General features: G+C 39.4%; 1 protein-coding gene across 1 annotated transcript in view; it reads left to right on the top strand.

The window, feature by feature from the left end:
- Positions 1–23,733, top strand: part of LOC115370607 (calcium-binding protein 8) — a 101,213-nt gene extending 77,480 nt beyond the window's left edge. The window contains exons 5-6 of the mRNA XM_030067710.1: positions 15,710–15,866; positions 23,606–23,733. Of these exons, the coding sequence (XP_029923570.1) occupies positions 15,710–15,866; positions 23,606–23,733 (285 nt within the window). The remainder of the gene's footprint in view (positions 1–15,709; positions 15,867–23,605) is intronic.
- The last annotated feature ends 509 nt before the right edge of the window (positions 23,734–24,242 follow it).

The raw sequence follows: 24,242 nt of genomic DNA on the forward strand, positions 1-24,242 counted from the left end.
CCAAATATACTTATAGTGCAGAAAGAACACAGCATTCAAAATGACAAAAACCTTAAATGCTACTCCGGGTGTCAGCTAGCCAATGACACGCAGGTCTGTCAGTGTCTGCTCAGAGACAGAAGTCATGTTCTAAAAAGTTCACCGCATGAGTGCCAGTGTTCAGTGTGAGATAATCTCTTCAAAGTAATTGTCAAACCAATGCTTATTAATCAATGACAGTAAGTCCCATCAGCAAATAGAATGTATCAGCAGAAATGTAAGGCTTTGACTGGCAAATTGTGCAAAAACTGTGTGTCAGTTCCCAAAAATGTCAGAACTGGAGCGAGGTAAAAAAGTGTGTTTCCTATAGGCAACCTATGGGCAACATTTTTCGTTTAGGTGGAATTGCAAAAAATTGGTAAGTCAAATTGCTAATAATTGTAATAGCGTACTTCTTGCAATTGGACCGCACGTTTGTCATATTTGTTGTATGGGGATAATGCAAAAGCTGCAGGAGTAGTAGCACACCGAAAAGTGTCCAGAACAATAATAATAACTAGAAAATTTCAGAAGAAATTTTGAATGTGCCTGCTGTTCTGCGCATATAGTGGTTTGTGTAGTTGCCATGGTCTTGCTCAGGAAAAAAAAAAAAATGAGGATGAGAATTGAACTGGGGATGTTCTGATTAGAAGCCCACTGCTCTGCCCACTGAGTCACACAGACTGCACTGTTAGAAACTGCAGTAATCTTGCTCAGAAAAAAAAAAAAAATCAACACACAGTGCTGGGGATGGGATTTGAACTGGGGACATTCTGATAACAAGACCACTGATCTACCCACTGACCCACACAGACTTCACCTTTGTGCAGTGCAGTAATCTTGCTCAGAAAAAAAAAAGACAATCAAGACAAACAGGATTTGAACTGGGGGTCTGCTGATTACAGTCCCACTGCTCCACCCACTGAGCCACACTAGCTGCCTGGGTTTTGATGGTCATGAATCATAATGTGTTATTCATGTGAGGCTGTTATGACCAGACTGAGCAGAAGTTGCTGAGAAAGAAGACGTGCACCATCTTTATGTTAACAACATGTGTTAAGGCCCACAGATAAAGAGTTAGTGTCTATCAGGCAGTGTGAAGGCATCCCAGCTGGCAAAAACATCGTTCAAAATGGCGCCACCAGCTTTTCACACTTACCTCAGCCGCTGCTGGCGTCACTTTGTTTCACATTTTGACGACGACGTCACAGACACACTGTTATGTAACAGTGTGGTGCTGCAATCTAGTGGTTGTCTTTTTTAACTGCATCATATCTGAAACTGTACAACAGATATTCATAGCAATATGATATTTTACACACCAAAAAATGCCACTGATGCTAACCTGTTTAAACTTGAAATAAAAAGATATTAATAATTTCAGAGTTAATCAAATTTTCTCAGACTTCAGTATTTTCTGTAGAGAGGTCATATTTGGTTCCCATGTTCATGATTGCTTAGAAAAGTTACAGCACACTTCTCCCCACACGCTGGTTGAGCGATCTCCGGCGGGAGGTACTCAAAACAATAACTCTCGGTGAGATCTGATTCACCGTACAGTGTCCCAGTCCGTAATGGGTCTTGCCGACAGGAAGTCAAGGTGTTTGTTGTCATGGAAACAAACGGGACAGACACAAGGAACAGCCACATCGGGGAGAGCACCGCCATCTTGACACATGTATTCTCTTTAACTTCATCACCACAAACACCGTAGCAAGTCCCTGGTAACCACCCCAAACACCTTAACAACCCTTTAGCAAACACCTCGGATACCATAGCAACCACCCAGAACAACATAGCAACCGCTTTGCACCACCTTGGCAGCTATCAGGAACATCACAGCAGCCGCATAGCAACGCCTTAGCAACCACCCAACACACCATAGCAACTGCCCAGGAACACCTTAGCAACCACCCAGAGCACCATAGTAACCGCCTGCCAATCCCCTAGCAACAGCAACAAATAAGTAAAATAACTAAAAAAACAACCGCATAGCGATGGTGGTTTATCACATGGCCACGTGGCTGGCAGCAGGAACGAGCACATTTAAAGCTTTTTCAGAAACTTTAGCCACTTCTAGTGTTTCAGTATTATGCGCCTGCTTTATCATGTCACCATGGCAACCGCTTACCAAAACCCTGGCCAGCACACACGACACTAAATGTGTCGAGCAGCAGGAACATTCAAAACGTCTTAAACGTCTTAAACGGCTTTTTTTCTAGTGCAATATTATAAATGTAGTGAAAAAATGTCTCTCTTCTTCCTCTTCTGTCTCTTGCAGTGACCAACGTCTGAGTGAACTCCAGTTGGTCGAGTTTCCCAGCATGCTTTTGGGCAACAGGCCTTTACTTAGCCCAGTTGATTGTTGTTTGGCTCATGTTCCCTATTTAGTTATTTAGTTTGTATTTGTTTTGTTTATCATGTGGTCTCTGTGTTGTGCTATAATGATTTTACATTATTTGTGGACCATGACTGTTATTGTCTGTTATGCCCATCTGCTTTGCAGTTGGTTGTAGAACATCTGTGTGTGTATGCTGCTTCAAAGCAGAAGACTGGATGTCAGACAAGCCAAAGCAGTGTTATCTTTGACAAGCAAACTCATGTTGTGACACGGCCTAGTTCTTTTGTCAGAAATCCATAATTTGTTGCTTGCCAGATATGGATTTGAAATATTGAATTGAAAGAATGGAGTCCTAGCAGCTCTATCAACATTTTCAACGTGACTTTTTATGTTGAAAAAATTCTCCTCTTAAGTGGGTTTTACTCATAATGTTAAGCCAGCAGGTAGGCATACGTTTTTAAGATGAACTGCCATCAATTTTTTTTGCAGTTCACACACACACACACACACACACACACACACACACACACACACATAACCAAGAGGAGGATCTCCTGTGGTCTTGAGTGCCCAGAATTTTAATGATTCCTCTGTCAGTCAAACTAAATGCCTTGGACTACATTATGCCACTGCATTAGATTTACTGGAGGGGTGCTTCTTCATTTTTATCTGTTAAGTAATCACAGCGTAGGATCCGATGCAGATGAATAGTCAAAATCGGTCGTTGGATAGATTGAGCTGAAAAGACGTAGGCCTGTTGCTCACTGCTTGCTCATCATTTCACACCAGCACCAGAACCTTCAAGGACGAAGGGCTGGATGTTTCATATTGGATATAAGGCTTCAAAAAATTTAGGCCCTTTGCTCATCATTCATCATTATATGCTTCAGTGTATTAGCATTTCCTGTGATGGTTTGACTTAGGCTTTTCTCTGAGCTGTGCTCAAGATGGTAGGGAGCCAAAAAAGGGATGAATTCCTTGATTTTTTCCTTCATTTGAGTGTATGCTTTGAGTCCTTAGTCCTCGACGACAGTGAATATATATGATTTAAAATAAAAAAATAAGAAAAACGAAACCTTATCGTGACATTTCCGTGGAGTTGATTTTAATTTCAGATATGTGGAAAAAGGAGGTGGGCCAGGGTATAGATGCTTCTCTCTGCTTTCTCTTGCATTTCATGTTTGAGGTTGTTTTTTAAGGCCTTTGCTAAGAGCAAAGAGAGAAAATGGCAAAATAGATAAACAAACAAAAAACAGAGATCTTTCATGTGCCTCTCTGTCATCCAGTGATGTCTGTGGCATCTGTAGAAGTTAAGAGCCGCAAAAACATCAAGATCACTTCTAGACATCTTTGGAACTGGTAGTGTTATTTGTATATGAAACCTGTTTTTACAGCTCGACAATAATGCCTGGACAAGATTGGTTTTAGGTAAATTCGGGCTAATCTTGACACTTACTCAGTCAGATTTGGGTTAAGCTGGGGTAAAATTTGCAAATTTAAAAATATGAACTTCAGCAGCATCAGCAGTTTTGAGTATGGATTGGATTTCCAAAAAAAAAAAAAAAAAAAACCTCATACCCTTTGGGCTTAATTATAGTCTAACTTACTAGAAGTTGTTCAGATTTTTATCAGGCTGCGTGCAAGTTCTACTCACAGTTAATTTGGTTTCCTCCTTTCCCTGCCCTCAGCCCTTTGTCTCTTGCTGTCTTCTACTCTGCCCTCTCTTCTCCTTCTCTTGCCACCTCATATATTCCTCATTCATTCTCCGCTAAGGTAATGAATTAGATGAGTCTGGGCATATAGATCCACTGAATCCCACTAATGAGGGCCATAACCCCCAAGCAGCTCCTCTAGCCTTCTCCTCTCCAGGGGTTAATGGGAGTAATTTCTCCTTGATTAATCATACCAGCAGTAATTGGCTACCGATAGCCAGCTCAATGGCTTCAGGCAGCTCTCATTGTTCCCTCACCTTCCACAAATAGCCTTAGAGTTCAACACATCTGAGGTTAGCTGTCCTGTGGTTTTGCCTTGGGCCGTGGCTTCACGTCATTGTGTTCGCAGTAAATGAAAAGTGAATATAAAGAGAGTGAACCTCCTCTTAGAGGTCAAAGTATTGTCTGTTCAGTATTGAGCTCCAAATAGATTTCCCAGAGGGTTTCACACAGTGTAAAAGACCTGTGAGCAAATGCTGCTTCTGAAGTCCTTTGATCAGCTTGAATATGTTCAGAAAAGCCACAAGAACAATAACTTCATATATGGTGCATACATGTTAACATTAGTTTTTAAATCTGTGAACCTAATATGTTTTATTGGCTGCATTTACATGGACCCTAATATTCCACTAATAGTTGGAATAATAGCATATTCAGAGTGGGAAAAAATGCCTCATGTAATGTAAATCTGTCAGTGTGAAAGGAGCGATATACACCTTTAATTACAAATATTTGGGCCTAGTAGTTATGTAAGCAGATCATTGCCTGAAAGATTTTTTATTCTCTATGCACATGTTCGTCCACATGAGAGGAATGTAAAATAATATCTGGGAACATCTGAAACATGTCAGCTGCAAAACAAAACTGAACTGACATGACTTGTTCCCGACAATATTTAAGGATTAGGGAATGCCCCAGTGCAAGTTTATTGTTCTCTGTAAGTTGTGAGGATTCTCTTGCACAGTCCTCCCTCTGTTTCATGATGGAAAGAAGAGATCTTTGTGTTCATCTCTATTAGAAGGCATGTAAAATAAATAAATAAATAAATAAATAAATAAATAAATAAATAAATAAATAAATAATAATAATAATAATAATAATAATAATAATAATTTGTTTGCCGATGACACTAATATATTTTGTTCAGGTCATGATCTGAAAAATATACTTATATTGGTTAACTCAGAAATGAGCAAATTAAAATCATGTTTTAATATAAATAAACTATCATTAAATCTGAGCAAAACAAAGATAATGTTATTCAGGAATTGCAGAAAAACTACACAAACAAAGGTTCTAATTGATGGGGTGGACATTGAAAGGGTAACAGAAACCAAATTTCTTGAAGTAATAATTAATGAAAATCTTAATTGGAAACCTCACATAAAACATTTACAGTCCAAAGTGTCAAAAACAATTGCAGTGTTAAATAAAGCAAAATAGGTTCTGGATAAAAACTCACTTCACATTCTGTACTGTTCTCTAGTTTCACCTTACTCATACTTAACCTACTGTGCTGAGGTCTGGGGTAACAATTTCAAGAGTTCTCTACAATCTCTATTCGTTCTCCAAGAGAGAGCAGCCAGGGTCATTAACAAATCAGGTTACAGGGATCACACACATTCATTGTTCCTTCAGTCAAAACTGTTCAAATTCAAGGATCAAATAGAATATCAAACAGCACAAATCATCTTCAAAGCCAAAAATAATCAACTACCAGGAAATATTCAGGGCATGTTCAGTCAGAATAGAACTTAAGGGGGTTGTTTTATTTTAAGAACGTAAAAGTGAGAACTACCAGGAAAAGCTTGTGTGTGTCTGTTTATGGGGTAAAAATCTGGAACAGTCTGCATGATGAACTGAAACCATGTCCAAACATAGAGCAGCTTATATAAGAGTATAATTTTTGAAAGGTATAAAGATGAAACTGCCTAAATAGCGCTGATGGTTGACACAGCTTCTTATTTTGTTTTTGTTTTTTTTTCCCTCTTTTTTATGTATTTATTTTTATTTCTTGAGTATTATTATTTTTATTATATTATTAGTATTTGGTTTGTTTTGTTTATGTTGTGATCATTATTATTATTATTATCATCATCATTAGTAGTATTATTATTATTATTTGGAAGCAGGTTAATAGTGTAAGGTGAAGGGGTGGGACTAGACAAGTTTCGACTTCCTCCCACTCCCTTTTGAACACATATGACAGATTGATTTGGCTCTTTGGTTGTTGTATGCTTTTTCTTTTTACTTTTTGTTCATGTCTTTATTTTGTTCTATGTTTTCATGTTAAAAAAAATAATTAAAAATAATAATTAATAATAATAATAATAATAATAATAAACATTAAGTTGCTGTATGTCCTGCTTAAAGTCTTTGGAGTAGATGAGCAGGCATTTATCAGGTCACTTTATTTTGCATCCATGTAAGCACTTCAGCTTGAAACTGGAATGATTTATTTAAGGTTCAAGAAATCTCCTGCATGTAAGCACAGGTACTGTCAGGCTTCCACTGTCTGTTGGATGTTTTGTTCAGTTGTATATTCCTGCCTGATGTTTTTATATCTGTCATGCTGCTGCTTATTTGCAGCTGTGCAGATTCTGTTTATGTATGTTTTTTAATAGTGTTCATGATCTCTTCTACATAAACAACTGAACAAGAGATCTGAAAGCACAGCATAAGGATGATAAAATATTGTCATCAGGTTTTATAAACAAGACTCAAAATGTTGGGCCGTTATAGTTGACTCCCTCTGTGGTCAGTGTTTCTGTCACTCTCTACACCGTGGTGACTGGTTTGAGCTGCAGGCCCCAACTCATTCCCCCGCCTGTTGTGATTCTTATTGTGTGTTATGTTCTCTTTTTTTTTCGTAATTAATCTTCTGCCCTTTGACGGCTGGGTGACACAGTGGTAATGGAGACATAAATTCCTTCTGAAGGCTGGGGCCTTTCAGCGTGGATGGAAAGGCTGTTTAAAGGTGGAGATCGATAAAGATGCTGACCCTCCATTTGATAAACAGAAAGAATGTCTGTTGGACCTACACGTTAAACATGGCCAGAAAAAAAAGATATAATGTATTAACTATGGTTTGCTGCCTGTGTAACACCTCACACTGGCTGTATATAACTGTAATTTTTTTGTGTTATTTTGAAAAACTTACAACTTACAAAAACAAGTCAGAACTATTGTATTAAGATAAGATAAGATAAGATATTCCTTTATTAGTCCCACAGTGGGGAAATTTCCAGCATTACAGCAGCAAAGTGGATAGCAAAATATTAAGCATAATTTACAGTAAAAACAGACAATAAATAGCAACAAGCAATATAAACACTATAAACAAGGAATATAGAAAAAAATAGAAATATGAACAATTTAAATAACAGAAGAAAATAGACATATGAACAATTAAAACAACAAAAAAAAAGTAGTATTAGTATTAATAATTCCACTAATATATATTGTGATTATTACAAAGGAGCATTGAACTTTTGCAACCATTTCAGTGTACAAAGAGTCGCTGTAATTACAGTATGTATTATGGTTGCATGAATAAAGTAAGTTAATATTAATATTATGAGACAGATGAAAAAAAGTTTTGAAAATGTGTATTTGATAAGATTTTTCCCTCACACTGAAATGTGTCATAGTTAATAGACAAGTCCTCAGCATTGTCCAGATATTGTGAGTGGAACAAGACTGTGCACTAACTGCCTGGGAAATAATAAAACACCTAGCAATAAATAATAGTAGAAATATGCATTTAACAGACAGAGCAGCAGAAAGGGTTGCATATAATTGATGCCCTGAAATCTGAATATAGCTAAAAGGTTGTTACATGGAATTCAGTAATTGCTTCCATTACTTTATGACCTCTTGCATAGTCCATTTGGTCACTGCATACTGGCTAATGGCTGTCAAGACCCCTGCTCATTAACATTCAATGTTATTGCCAGTAAGATGGGCAGACCAGCCCCATTTAATTCCATGTAAAAATATTCAATAACTGGAATGAGCCGAGTCAGTAAAAATGCTACTTTTTTTTCCAGTTGGCATGCAGGGTTTTTCTTTCCTGCACTCCTGATTGGATAGAGTTGCCAGGCAGGGCAGCACAAAAGTCAAAAGGAAAGAGTGAAATTGTAACTCTGACGACTGCAGCCTCCAGAGTGTAAGAAACTGCATGACTGTATTGGCATAGTTAGGGTTAGGGTTAGGGTTTTTTTTTTTTTATTATTATTATTTTTTTATGGTGTTTCTGGAGCGATGCTGAGTCCCTGGGTTCAGGGACTGAGAAAATCTCTCTCTCTTTTTTTTTTTTAAAAAAAGAAATAATTTACTGTACTCTGCCTCGTGAGCAATTTGTGAGTGCAGAAAATGCCATGATGAATAAATAACTAAATAACAAAAAAAATATTGGGCAGCCCTAATATGGACTCACCTTCAGTTCTGATTTATTGTTGTGGGATTTTTTTTTTTTTCCCTGAAAACCAACTGATCACATGAGGTCTGATTCCTTTGTAACGACTACAGAAGTCTTTTTTTGGGTTAGTTTTTGTTTTGTGTCACTATTTTACATCCCCTGTTTACTCATTGAAATTGCAGGAGCTCTGACTGTTGCAGACACTTTGAGCAGCGTTTCTCCTGCCTGCCAAGCTTATACAAAGCCCAAAGGCTGTATCTTTTCTGTTCAAATGCTCTGTGCTTAAGTGTCATCCACTGTGATATGTGTTCTGTAATCCTGCCAGAAATTCAAAGTGATAATGAGAGACTGTCACCTGCCTAAGAGAGATACTGTTACACTGCTATTTGAAGGAGAGGATTGGTTACTTGTTGAATTTTACAGTATACAGTGATTACACTACATATTTGTATGCAATGAAATCCAATGACCCCTTCAACAGCACTTTTCAGAGGCATAGATATTTATTCTATGTTGGTTTCAAAAACAGTTCCTAGTCCACTGCCTTGATATTTAGATTAGCAAATGCATATAATCAGATTCTGCACAGCCTGTGAAGAGCATTGTCTGAAAATTTATAAGTGCAAATTTATAAATTGCCAGTTGAGGAAAGGGTTGAACCCAGCAGGTCCATCAGAGAGAGCGAGTGAACACGCCTCGGCTCTCGTTCACAGGTGTCATGCTATAAAGGACATAGCTCGCTCTTATAGGGTGACTCCCACCCCTCATCTTACAGTCCCACGTCCTGCACTTGGCTGCATGTTAACCCCTTACCACTCTGTCCCTTTCTTTAGACACATCTTAGAGGGGGGAGGGGATATTCAGGCGGAGACAAAAGGTGAACGGTAGATGCTAAATAGAAGTGGTACACATCATCTGAACGCTGGGAACCTGACGATTGATTTGAGATGCCGGTCAGCACTGTGTGTCAAGTTATTATAGCCATAAATCTGTGATAAACATTGTCTTTGATTAGGCACCAGTTTTTTGTTTGTTTTTAATTGCCCTAGGTCTCTGTTTTGTGGCTGTAATATTTCAAATGGCTGTAATTATTCAAAAATGAAGTCTGCCCCAGTCTGCACAAATACACCATTTTACAATGGGCCAAAGAATACATCTGGACTGTATGCAAAAACCTGCACCTGATTTTGTTCCAACTTGTAAGGGATGCATAAGGTGCACATTTCTGCAAAGGGGAGACCTGCGCAGGCCCATAGAACCCATTTTCATTCAAATATCTTGAGGTCAGAGGTCAAGGGACTTCTTTGAATATAACCATACCAGTTTTTCCCTCGTCAAAATGCTGGAGCAATATTTAGTCCCTCTACAGCCTCTGAAAGACATTATGTCAGCCAAACCCACCGCTGGAACGTTAAATGGTACATAAACAGCCACACAGTCACTCGAGCCAGCTACTTCCTTCAGAGTAAAGATCCCTGTTTAAATGTCCTTAGACTGACCTGGATCATACTTTTATCATTTCAATTTTGTTTTATTGGTGACTCTTAAAGATGAGAAGAGATTAGTTAGGTTGCTGACATGTTCTAAGTTTGTACTTTTTGTGCCAAGTGATATCTTACTCACACTGCTTCCTATCACATTACCTGTAATTTATTTTAGGCACGATGGTGTATTTTGAAGGTGGAACACTTTAAAAGTCACCCAAGCTGACTATCTGTCGGCTGCATGGCTTTAACAATGAGGCAACAGTAATGTCAGCCCTGACAAATGATGCAGGTGCCCTTCAGCCAATCAATAACAACATGCCTCATCCCTCCAGGGTTTGTAAAAGGCCTGTGGTGGAGCGCTTAGAGTCCTCCCACCAGACTAATCAGTGTATGTTATGCATCTTTCCAAGTTTCAGGTTTCATAAAAATCAGACTCATATTATGTATGTGTGTAGCTAACGTACTCCTCTGTCATAATATCAGTTTTGTTGGTTAATATATAAACATTTTATAATGATTATCAGAACAGTATTAAGAGGGGAGAGGACTAGTATGAGTTAGAGTTTAACTAGCAGCAGGTGACGTAAATTACCTGCAGCCAAGTGTTGAAAAGCCAGTGATGAATAGAGACCATGGCAGAGACAATAATGAGATATGTCTTTCTCATTACTCTTCGAGAAATATGTCATGAAACCGTAAGGCGATGCTGAGGTACCTTGGCAAGGACGATCAGATCACATGGCAAGCAAGAACACCTCGAGCCGTCTCATAACATAACTTGCCTTAACATAGAAACCGGCAACACCACACTACATGAGATATTACCCCACTCGTGACAATTCATTGCTAGGTTCATTGCTAAATTCAGGTACCCAAAATACTACTAGAGGAGAGGAGGTCTGGAGCTCTGCAGTTACTGAGTCAGCAGAGCGTTGGCGACTTGTATGTACTACGTGCTTCAGCGCTCGGCGACCCGCTCTGTAACTTTACACGGTCTGACACTTTGTGGCTGAGTTGCTTCCACTTTGCAAAAATACCACTTACAGAGGATCGTGAAATATTAGGGAGGGAAGAAATTTCACAGACTGACTTGTTGCAGTGGTGGCTTCCTATTATATTATTATTACAGCACCACACTCGATTTCAGTGAGCTCTTTGGAACGACCCATTCTTTCACAATGTTTGTAAAGGCAGACTGCATGGCCAGCTGCTGGATTTTATATTCCTGTTGCAGTGAGACTGAATGAAACACCTGAATACAGTGATTAAAAGGTGTGTCCCAATACTATAGTGTACTTAATATAGTGTTTGAAATGTTATAATGTGTGCAACAATAAACTGAACATATTGTTTACTATGTAAGAAGTAATCATAATAAATTATCGTTTCATTGTTTGCAACTGGAAAATAACTTTTAACTAAAGTTGAATTAACTATCAGTTTACCATTTATCAGTGATTTTATTTATTTTTTATTTATGTTTATTTAACAGGGACAATACAAAAAACAATGTATCAAGTTTTAAAAACATGAAACCGTTGCATTGTATCAGGGATTTATAGCTGAGGCTAGTTTGCGACCCCAGTCCCTGGTTGGGCCTGGGGTTATTATAAAATGTTACTGAAAAAGCAATTAAACTGATTTGTGTGATTTTTACAGGGGCCTCTATCAAACAAACATGTTTTCTTACATCTGGAAAATATAGAGCCAGGGAGTCTGTGTAGCACCATAATCTTTCATTTCCAATGCTGCTGTGCCACACGAAAAATCTAAATTCATCAAAAAAATTATTGCTCCTGTGATTTGGATATTGCACTCTGCCATATTGTAATCTCAGTAACTTTGATTAATCGTTCAATCAATTAATCAGAGTTGTCTAATGAAGCCTTAGGCAGTTTATAGGAACCATTGAAGCTTTCCTCTCTGCACATGGTGAGAGGAAATTTGCTCCTGGGTGTTCACTTTATGAAACTGTGATCACACATCACCAGCTGTCCTCCTAAAAATCTTTTCTGCAGGAGTGACTTTATGTCCAGTGTCATCATCCTATTCTTCTTCCTTTTCTGTTTTCACTCTCCCATGAAGGTCACTCTCTGCTCAGGTATGAAAATAGTCTGAGTGGGGGAAGTCGGTGGGAAGGGGAAAGAGAGAAGAAAATGAGACTTTTGTCATCTGCCAGTGAAGTGGTCAATCAGTGAATCCATCCCCTGGCTCGTCCCTGTTTCCCTGGCAAATGAAATAGTGTCAGGCCCTTGATGTCCCTCGATGATGGCATCATTAGGAGCAGCGAGGTTGCATGAAGGTCAAGTAAACACAATTAGGATAGCGATCTGTTGCCCGCGGGGGGGAAAAGACTAACTTGAAGTGGCAGATGCTGCCGGATCGCTCGTGGTGGAGCTGCCTGTTGAGGATCTGTTAGCATGTCATTCTGCTTCAGTAATCCCGAGGGAGAAGGGAACATCACAAACAGGCCTCTCTAATCTGCATCTAAAACAAACATCTGCTTCAGCCTGTTGGACATATGAGAGAGATAAGGCCAATTATACACATGAACACTTTGGAACTGACTTCAATATTGTTCCTACTTATCTCTAGTGCAGTTTATCAAGGTTTCTGTGTGATTTGATTAGGTTTCTGGTCTGTGTGGCCTCACCTTGATACACCAGGGCTGGCAGGGTGTTTGTTTGTGGAGCCTGAACTATCATTTATGTCAAATTTACATGTGAAAAACTCAACAGCAGCAGCTCTTACATGGCATGATTAAGTTGTGAAACTTACACCCAGTCAGTTTTCCTAGTCGCAATGAAGGCTCTTTTCAACTTTGTAAATACATTTTTTTTTTCCCAAAAGAGTTGGAGGGGATGAAGGTGACAGATAAAACATGATGACACAACCTGTTGTAATAAAGAAGCATCAGCTGCTGCTCCTGATTCACATTTCATGTCAGGTGGAGTATTATTAACATTATTATTTTAATTTATAGTTATTCTGCAATAATAATAATAAAAAAAATTAATAATTCTCATTGCACAAATGTAGTTGAGTTACAGTAGGAATATTATACAAATAAACATCGCACAAAAAGTAAGGAAATTTGTGTTTAGTAGATGATTTCTTTGTTGTAACAATGCTTCTTGGCAATAAATCTTATACCGTTGGAAAGCCTGTTTATTTCCCTCTTAAATGGAGCCACATTTGTATAGAACAAAGAACACTGGCAAAACCATCCAAGCCGAATTCATACTCCTTGTGGTGGGCAGGTGTTTGAATGGGAGGTAGAGTTTGGGGGATGCAGTTTGCTTGTGGAAAAAGAAAATAGTTCCCATCAAAATGGAAATATATATATATATATATATATGTATATATATATATATATATATATATATGTGTGTGTGTGTGTGTGTGTATATATATATACACACACACACACACACACACACACACACACACACACATATATATATATATATATATATGTATATTTGAATCTTGGGCTAACTGTTTCTTTTTATCCATCACATGTAGAGTTCAGGGGACATCACTATGATTGTCTTCAGATGTTGATCTCCTGATGCTGATGAGCCACAGCAGACACACTTTAGATAAAGGCCTGTGATGTTAGCTTTTGATGTCTTTGTGAAGTTGAAACAAATGCTCAAAGCTTTTGGCTTGATGGTTATCAATGGCTTCTTTCACTTCACAGCACTTGGGGAGCATGACATTGAAATATATTTAGCAATACCCGTTTTAGCCGATGCAGCAGGAGTTGTATTTTTAAAGATTTTTTGGCCTTTTTTTCCATTTTATACAATAGAAAGTGTTGAGTGACAGGAAATATTTTTGAAAAAGTTCTTGCATGCATTTGACGACCCAGCAGTAGTATATAATGCTCCTCTTAAAAAAAAAAAAAAAAAAAAATGTGGTTGTGTGGTGAAAGTCTGATAGCATGCATGATTTCTTTGTCCAATCTATCCTTTACAGCTGATTTGTGAAAATGTCACGCCTTTTTACAGTTGAAACAACATGCAGAAACACAAACCACTTTTGCTAGGAAGTATTAAATCAAGTACTAAAGTATTAAAAATTCAAGCCTGATGCTGTATTGACTCTTGAGTGGGAGTCTTACTTTGTTACTAGTTTGCTTCTGCTTTTATCCCCTGACACAGTTTATGTTGAGTTAATGCCAGCGTATATGAACAAGAAAATGAGCCCATATCTGCTGTGATTTTCCCCCAAACACTGTAACCTTCTCCTGGCCTGTCAGTCACTGTTGATGAAGCAGCTTCAGAAGATTTTACTTGATGCCAACACAAATTAGTCTTGGTTTTCCTGCCCTTCTTTCAAAAGAACCTTTTTCGACATCTCCAGCCTCGACTGAAAAGCACAAGGTCAAAGGAATAACAAAGTTGTTCTTTAAACTGATATAGGACCATTAGAGTGATTGAAATAGCCCTATGATTAGCAACTGTTCATATACCAAAAGAAAAAGATGTAGCCTCTATTTTACTTCTTTTCTTGTTCTACCGCATCTTCTTAACAAATGTGGACATTTTGCAAGTCCCGAGAATAAATGAGAAGTTATAACACTGGCATCAAAGCTTACAGTCAGCACAGTCAGAGGCTCTGCATCACTATAAGATATTTCACTCAACTGGTTTGGTTCAAGATGCTGGGACATCAGGCAAAACCCACACATAATGATGCACTGCCCAATTTAATAAAAGTAGAATATTTAGATTAGACAATTAAATGTAAATCCTAAAACTGAATAAAATGTATATAAGCCACATTTGCAGAATTACATCCAGGATGACAAATATGATCCCTAAATTTTTATGGCACTGTTGTTAGCTGAAGAAGGCATATGCGTATATCGCTTTCAGATGTTACAGCATAAAACTATTTTGTAAAACATTTGAAGCAATTAATAAGTGTACGATATAGTTTTCAGATTTTTCATGAGAATTAATTGTTTCAAGGCAACAAAACAAACAATGCAATACAGCCTGGCTTTGATCTATGGGCCTCTCATCACCAGCCAGAGTGGGAGGGAGAAAAGCTCGCTCACAGATCCACGATGAAAGAGCATCTTCGTGCGATTTTCCCTGATGATTATGACTTGGCTCCAACAAGGGATGTGAAGTAAGCAACTAATAAGCGTTTATGATCAAACTACCCAGTCAGTCATGAAGTGTGTTCGGTGTGGGAAACCAAGATGTGATTTTTTTTATTATTATTATTTTTTATGAAAGGGTGTACTGATGCCAGAGTTTGATTCAGAGGGTTTCACAGTGTGGTCAAGTGCCTCTGAGCTCTTGTTGATGATATTTCTGTCTTTCTCAGTCTGCCTTTTGGTGTGTTTGCTCATGTGCTTGCTCAGGATATTTTTATGTTGTGTGTTATCGCTTTGGTGCTGTTGGGCACCTAAAAATAAAATATTCATGAAATCATTCATTTCTTAATCGCCACTTTCTAGGGTCAGATGGAGTGTTGTTTTCGAGCAGAAGGTGCCAACCATCGCTGTAGGGTTTGTAAATGTTCTGCTGTGGTGTGTGTTTTGGGTTGGGGTGTGTAAATGCCTAAAGTTTAATCAATCACTTTTCAAGCAGAAACTCCAGGCATTCAATTTAATCAGCTGCAGGGAGACACCCAGTGCACACGGTTTGCAGGAAAGGAAAATGAACCCTCTGTCCATTTTTCTGAAATTCTCTTCGTCCCCTTCTCTCTGCAGTTTGACATGCAGAGGATCACCCTGGAGGAGCTGAAACACATCCTGTTCCACGCCTTCCGTGACCACCTGACCATGAAGGACATTGAGAACATCATCATCAATGAAGAGGAGAGCCTGAAGGAAAACTCGGGGAACTGTCAGACGGAGTTTGAGGGAGGTGAGCTATAGAACCGGAGCTAGAGCCATACAAAAAGACAGCCAGACAGGTGTGTGTGTGTGCGTGTGTGTGTATGTGTGTGTGTGTGTGTGTGTGTGTGTACCTGTGCACACACACAAGTTGGAAAGGAAAGTGAACGAGTGAGGGTACATCTGTACGTGCACAAGTGAGTAAATGCGAGCGAGTGTGTGAGAGAGGGAGCAGGAAACAGCGAGAGAGAGCAGCACAGGGCTGTCAGGAAGGATTTGACCTGTCCCATCGTGACCCACAGCCAGCAGCACCACAGCACACCTGCTGATTTATTGATTTGGAGCGTTCATGGGGACGGGCGTCAGCTGATCACCTGTTTGGGAGCAGAACAAATTAAATATGCATGGCCTGCCTCTACAAAAGCAGCCAGCCAAGATTCATAGATATGAGCAGACCAATTCTGGATTTTGTTTTCATTCCATTTCAGAGAGTGGAAATGGAAATGTAATTGTTTCTTTCAAGCAAAGCCTGTTTAAAGCCATGGGAAAATGGTTCCACATGTGCAGGTGTATTAGTAGATAGGCTACCAATTTGATGAGTCAGTCGTGGAAGTCTTTCCTGCTTTGGGGTTTTGGCACAAAGAAATACATTGATCAGAGAATCTGACCAAAATGCATTTAAATTGACTTTTGAGCAATTGTAACTAAACAGCAATTAAACTCGGAGTTTTGCATTATTTAGTGCAGTCTGATAAGCACTCCACAATTTTCCCCTGCTGTCTCCTTCATTGCTATAAAACACAGATTAGCATTAGCCTTTTAAAAACACCCTTGCACACGAGCCCTTGCAGCAGGGATGGCAAATTTTAGATGACATGACATGTGTTTGGGTTTTGCTTCAGTTTGGACCAAAGCAGAGTTACAATTAGCATTTTCAGTTTAGCAGCTTCTGCATACGAGCACAGATATTAAATATGTGCTCCGTGAGAGGCAGGTAGCAGATGGTGCTGCATTCAGTGTTCTCATTCTCATTACAGCGTTTGGACAAGGTCTGCAGGCTTTATTTATTTATTTATTTATTTTCCTGAGGTCTAAAATAAATGCTCAGAGACCAAACTCTTTTTACCTGCACCGCTTCCTTCTGAAACTGGAGTGGTGGAGCGATACAGAGCCAAAAATGGCCGGTCCTAGACGACATTTACAGGGCACTGATTCTTGAGAATTTGGATAAATCATGTCCCACTAAGAAAAATGCTATTTTTGCTGGAAATTTACAACATTTTAATGAATAAAAAGAATCAAGGGCATAATCAGGGGGTCCTTTGCACATTTGTAAGGTTCTTTTATAGGTTTATTTTTAATTTGTATTAATTTAATGATTATATGTTGGTCCATGGCCTACAAAACCAGTTGTCCTTGGATAGGAGATAATCATTTCAACTTGATTAAAACAACAAAAAGTAATAATTTCATTGAATAATATCTGAAAGAGTACATCATAACATGTATTAAAAACTACAAATGATGGGTTTTGAACAATATTTACTATTATTTTGTGGTTGCTCAAAATGTGTCCCAGATATTCGTCACCACCGTCAGATATTTATTTAAAAAATAATAATAAAAAAACTACAAGGTCAATTACATTCCTGAGGAGCCCTTTTCAAACCTTCAGCTCTACTGCATGCTTCAAGACCGCTCAGGCTCCTGGAAGTTTTCTATTTTCTCTTAAATCTCTTCATATTTTGGGACACTGCTACTGTCACAACCATAACATGTCAACACCGTCACTTCTGTATAAAAAATATTAAATTAGATTATGGAATAAATGTATACTTTTTAAGAAGAGGTCTGATGCAGGTAGCAACAGGGTGTAAACAAGCTGGCTAATGTGAACAACTCCTGCTTATCATGTGAAAGAGCAGGTTTTTGTCTCCACCGTCAGACGTCACCACCGTCAGGTTTTCTGTCTGACGGTGATGACTGAAGTCTGAAAAATGCTTATAACAGAGCTCAGGATTGTTATTTTTTGTACCAAATAGTTAAATAAAGTTGTTAAGCAAGAAGCCATTGACTTGAGTGGTATAAATTTTGGAAATGTATGTTTTAATGAGGCCACTGTCACCACCGTCAGAGGCAGTTATATTGGTTTTAAATGAATATGCTTACAATATGTTTCTTTGGTGCTGTTGAGTTATTAAAGTAATAGTCTCTTTAATACAAAAATATGTTTTTCAAATTAAAAAAAAAACATTACGGTGACGGTGTTGACAAAAACAAAGTAGCCTAATAACTGGAAAAACGCCTATTTTATGAAAAAAATGCAAAATGAGGAGGTTGCACTGGTACCTTTTTTTTTCAAAATTAAAACCTGTTTTATCCAAATTCCCAAGAATCAGTGAGGGCTAAGAGTGTTGACAATGTGATCAGACACAGATTGCACCACACTCCACCAGGACATTGTAAAAGTGGGGGGTGGGGCAGCGCTGGGAGCAGGGTAGTGAACTCTGAGATTACCACATGTTCATCATGTTGAGGAGAGGATGCCTCTGCTCGATTTTTATGACGGTGACTTACCGCCTCAGGATCCTTACAGAGCAATCAAGTCTGCTGGCCCCTGAGGACTATGAGGACCACCTGCCACCGAGGGACACCTAAACGTCCTCAGTCACGCAGAAATCAATATGTGGTGTCACAGTACAGTTTGTACAGAGCACAATTCATCATGCCCCTCTAGTGCTCACTGCTTCTGCACGCTGATGCATGAGCTCACCTGAGAGGCACTTGATTTCCCCCTGGCTTCACCTGACTGTGGGATCAATGTGGTCTTTAGCTGAGAAACAGCTGAATAAAGAACGTAACCGCTCATGCGTCCAGGTTCACCAGGCGCTGATTCATCGCTGAACAACTTACAGCAACGGCACAAGCACGTAGGACACGCCGTGTGTGGAGTCGAAGCTGTCCGGGGATTGCTTGGCTGCCAGCTGCAGGCATGGAAATCAATTTTGAATGCTTATCATTGCACAAGAGAACATACAGTTGATGGTGATATGATATATAATGTATGTCAGCAGCCCAGCAACCAGTGTACACTCTGGTCGTTTTACAGGAGCGGCGGGTTGCAGAGAGAAATCCTTGTGGAAATTTGGTCGCAGCATGATTGCCTTTGGGCAGCTGAGGGTGTGCATGAGGGTGACGGCAGGTTCATACGTCTGGATCACAGCTCTCCTCCCATCTTTAAACTCCAGCAGAAGTAGAAAAGCACATTGTTCTTTCCACTGACACCCAGTTCAACTCAGACAGACGGACATAAAATTCTTGTATTTCCCACCATTTGAGAAATACACGTTTCTGTGAGCCAAAGAAAAATAAGAAAGTTTGTCTTCATCTCTGATATTTTCTGTTATATTTTCTGTTATTTACAGCTTTTGGTCTGAGTAAAATATTTATTACTGAAAATCCATTTTACCCCGGTAACAGCACCAACACTGGACAAAGTAATTGATTAAAAAAAGCAGGGAAAAAGTCCTTTTTTTCCCACCATCTGATGTTCTGGAATCAGGCGGTCTTGGGTCACAAAATTCCAAAAAATCCAGAAAGTTTGGATAAAATTTTCAACACCTCCATTTCAGACTGGTATCAATAATCAATCCCCTGCGCTCGCTGCCTCAGCGGAGCAAAGAGCCTCACAAAAGGCAGTTCACACCCCGGCCTCCACCTGTTTGACCTGCTGCCCTCCGGGAGGCGCTGCAGCTGCATTAAAGCCCGAACAAACAGACTCAAGGACAGTTTCCTTCCCGGAGCCATAACCACTCTGAACCCAAACAGCGATATCTCGGGGACTATTTGTACTGTATGTTGTTTTGTTTTTGTTGCTGTTGTTGTGTTTTTTAAATTGACGTATGCACCTTAAGAGATTGCTTACAATTACGTTGTATCTTGTATGAAGTGACAACAAAGGAATTCTATTCTATTCTATTCTGACAGATAGACATAGATTGTTAGAGGCATTTGTATGACATATAATAAATTGCAAATAGTTTGGATTTTGCTGTACAGCTGTCCCTCGCTATAACGCGGTTCACCTTTTGCGGCCTCGCAGTTTCGTGGATTTTTTTAGTGCAATTTTGCATGTTTTTTTTTTTTTTTTTTTTTTTTTTACAGTGCATTGTGTTCTGCGTCGTGATTGGCTAAGGGACTGTAGACCATTGTCAATCAGTCTCCTCTGTGCCGTGTCTCCTGTACAGTACAGAATGCGTTCAGCTTGCCTAAAGTGTGTCGTGAGGGGTTTTACAGCCTTAAATCATCTAGAATAATTATAAAAAATAAACCTGACTAGTTTGCAGATTTTGCCTATTGCGGGTTATTTTTAGAACGTAACTCCCGCGATTAACGAGGGACCACTGTATTTGATTTATCAAGCATAATAAGCAGTTTCATAGTTTCATTACAGTATACTTACTTAGGAATAATAATGACTGCAGTGAGCTCTGGCTTCTTATTGGTTATAACAAATCACATGTGGATGTGCTCGTTAGGTAGTTTAGGTGAAGGTGTGGCGTCCTGAGCCCACCCTAGTCTTTGACCATGTTTTCCATGTTTACTGTGCTCTTTTGTACTTAAATAAGAATGTTTTCAGTAAACTGCTGAAACGGAGAACATGGACTACAGAGTTTATGCTTATATCTGCTGTACGCTGCTGTACGCTGGGACTCTGCAGCTTTAGTGGGCATTTCCAAGAGATAGACGGAGCCACTAACATACATAGATGCAGGTTTATTTAGATTAGATAAATGATAAAGATAAATTGTCACGGCAGCAGCACACACTTGAGACACTACAACCAACAACAGCATAAGTCAGTAATATAATACAGCTAACAACAACAAAAAAAAGCATCTTCTGTGGCTGTAGCATCCACACAGGCCAGGATTCACACGGTGTTGATTCCACTGTGAGTAACTGGCTGATAGCCCATTGTTCGATAATTCATCCGGTTAAAACTTAGTGTTTGTGTTAAATGAGAGCCTGGAATAGTAACCCACACCGAGGGACTGCCAACTAAAGACGCCGCCACGAAGCGTCAGCCAAGAGAGATGGAGCAATTCCTGTCTATGTCCTACTTTCCACATTACATTTTCTTTGGAACAGCAGTCAAGAAGCATTTTTGATGACTTCAGTGCTTCCTGAATTGAGAGTTAAAAATAGAGTGAGTGTGTGAGTGAGTGTGTGAGTGAGTGAGCAGGCTAACCAGAGCCGTGTGGCTGCGGGTCGTTGGCCCAGCTCCCCTAATTACCGCGGCCCCGTAACCCATCCAGCCTCTCGCAGGACGCCATTGGCTGTGGGGGAGAGAGGTGCTGACTTCCCCGTCCACAGCGGAGGCTAATTGAGCCAGAAAATGATCTCATGGAGGGAGAGCCTGGCTTGTGTGAAGACACATTAGTGTGCATGTGAGTGTGTGTGTGTGCATGCATGCTCTCACATCAGTGTGCATTCATTGATCAAGACTTTTATTTCAGCATGCAGACATTTTCTCCTGTTTTCATCTTTCTGGTGTAATTCCAGCATGCCTTTCTGTCTTTTAACAGGATTATGTAGCGTGTGTGTGTGTGTGTGTGTGTGTGTGTGTGTAATAGGATTATGTATATTTATGTGTAAAAGGAGGATTATGTCAACATCTGATGACCATGTTCAGTGTGTTTTTTTTTCTTGCAGCTGAAACAAAAGGAGGATTTAACATAAAGGTAGTTTAGACTAGATTAGAATAGAATAGAATAGAATGTGTACGTCTTGAGAAAATGAGAATTAATATCAATCTCATTGTCCATTCTAATGTGTTAGGTATTGCACATTAAACAATGTTAAAAGTTAAAAATAGTTTAGAATAGAATAGAATACAGTAGAATACAACAGCATACAACAGGATAGAGGAGAACACAACAGAACAGAACATGTAAATTGAAACAGAGTTATCTGTTTGTTTAGGTTCAGTCTCTGTGGTTGTAAGTGAACCAGTGGTGGAAAGAGTACTACAAACTGCTACTCAAGTCAAAGTACTGTGATTTTACTGATATTTTACTGCAGTAGAAGTACAGGTTCTGCTGTAAAAACCTAATGAAGTGAAAGTAAAAAGTAGCGGTAACACTTTACAATAAAAGTACAACAATTAACGTTAGTTAATGCCATAATAAACATGAAGTAACAGGTAATGAACATGAAGTAACAGGTAATAAACATGAAGTAACAGTTAACTAACCGTTAACTAATGTGTCTAAGAATCATGTACTAATGCTGTTCATGCTAAGGTATTAATTTATATGTTATTTAAGGGTTATTGTAGATATTATTAACATTAGGAAATGCCATAATAATCATTAACTAACAGCCAATTAAACATTACAGCATTAATTAACGTTAACTAACCTTAATTGTTGTACTCTTATTGTAAAGTGTTACCAAAGCAGTTCATTTTAAACGTGAGTAAAAGTGACTGAGTGCCTTTTTCAAAACAGTAACTGTGTTAGCTGTGATCGTTTTGGAGTTATAACACGAGGACAGAACACGCTTCAAGCCATACTCTCTTAAAGGGGCATTATGTAAAACTTCTGAGGGTCTGCATGGTTCTCATCATTAAGCCAACTCACTGATATTACTCCACATTTCTGCCAGTTGAGTCTCAACGTCCTCACCTCCATCGGCCATCGGCACTTTTTCATCCTGCACCTTTTTTTTTTTTTTTTGGAAATCTGGAAATGACAAAAAGTAGAACCAACAAAGCAGAAGCAGATTCCTCATCTCATCTTTGCTGGCTGAGCTCTTTATTGTGAAAGGTTCCAGAATCTGTCACTGATCATTTGTTTTCTGTAATAGATGTGATTGAAAATGTAAAATGTAAGTAAATGTAATTAGTTACTTCTTCGTTCTGAGTTGGGCCAGGGGCTCTGTCCTGCAGTCTCACATGCCACAGGTCTTCACAACATTTTGACACTAAAGGGGCATTTTTCACTTCAGTCAGAGGAAAAGTGACTTTGTTTTCGAGACCTGCTTTGTTTGAGCTGACGACTCCCTGTTGGTCGTCCCTGCTGCCGAGACGACGGTGTCCACTTAGGAGACAGGGAATGTGCACCATTTCTGTACCATTTGCCACCTTGTAATGCGTTGTCTTCCTTTATTAGAGCATCGGTGGTTGAGTCAAAGCACATCTGATTCCAGGTCCAATAAGCCCAATGGCCTTGTCTGTTCTTTTTGTTGTAGTTCACCCTCTCAGATGTTCATACCAGTTCAGAGGACATGAAGAAATAGCTGAATATACACATTAGTCCACACTGAAGTTTGTCCTCACTTCATTTTGTTATCTCAGGGTTTGCAGGCTTGAGTGTCTGACAGCTATCATACATAAAAATCGCTCTCCTTATATCCATAAACCCTTGCATTTCCTGTAGCTGGTTCAGATTATGCTTTCATTCCCAGTGAATTGTACAGTTCACTTGGAAGAGGACAGAGATTTGCATTTTCTTGTGGGTTTTTGGTGCCACCTGAGTTTGTGTGGCATCAATCTCTGCTGCCTGATCAAACCGAAATAAAGGAGTGAACGCAAAACCCACTACTTAAAGTGAATGCACCCATGGCTTGCCTTCATTAATTGTATTCTCTCTCTGGGAGCAGAAAATGAAAAATTCAAAGATGCAGGTAGCGCCATCTTTTTAAGTGGTGCTCAAAGACCCATAAATACTATAAATCTCTCTTGTCTCTTTCCCGTTTATTTTCCAGTCCACCCTTCAAAGAAGAATCGACAGACGTGTGTAAGGAAGAGCCTCATCTGCGCCTTCGCCATGGCCTTCATCATCAGCGTCATGCTTATTGCCGCCAATCAGATGTTGAGGAACGGCATGGAGTAGCCACACGCACTGTGAGCGGGGAAAACGCCAGCCTGCATGTGCATGCCAGTGGGTGAGGTCACATCCCTGTTTATACAAAAAAGAACTACAAGAACAACCCTCAACGAAATCAGACCACATTTTGCTTTTTTATGATCCTTTTCTTTCTTCGAGTGAGTGACGCTCCCCGACCCGACGTCTAATAAAACCGAGAAGCCAGCATGAGGGGTCGCACTAGACTCCTCCCCCTTTACTCTGACAGGGACACTCAAGGGCTGACTGTACGCATACTACATAATACTCTGTTGTCTTTGTTTCCCTGATGCAATAAAAAGAAAACGGTCAAGTGCAGGAGTTCAGAACTGCTCACTTTTGTCCAGCAGGCAAGATTTGGAATGCAAGTGTGTGTGTGTGTGTGTGTGTGTGTGTGTGTGTGACTACAGCTTAGTTGCCCACAGGGAGTCTGATGAGCTACCAGGAGCTGCTGTAAGGACCCCCAGAGGGAACTGGAAGAAGGGAATAATTGCCCT

This window comes from Myripristis murdjan, chromosome 13 (assembly GCF_902150065.1).
Source record: "Myripristis murdjan chromosome 13, fMyrMur1.1, whole genome shotgun sequence".
Taxonomy (NCBI): domain Eukaryota; kingdom Metazoa; phylum Chordata; class Actinopteri; order Holocentriformes; family Holocentridae; genus Myripristis; species Myripristis murdjan.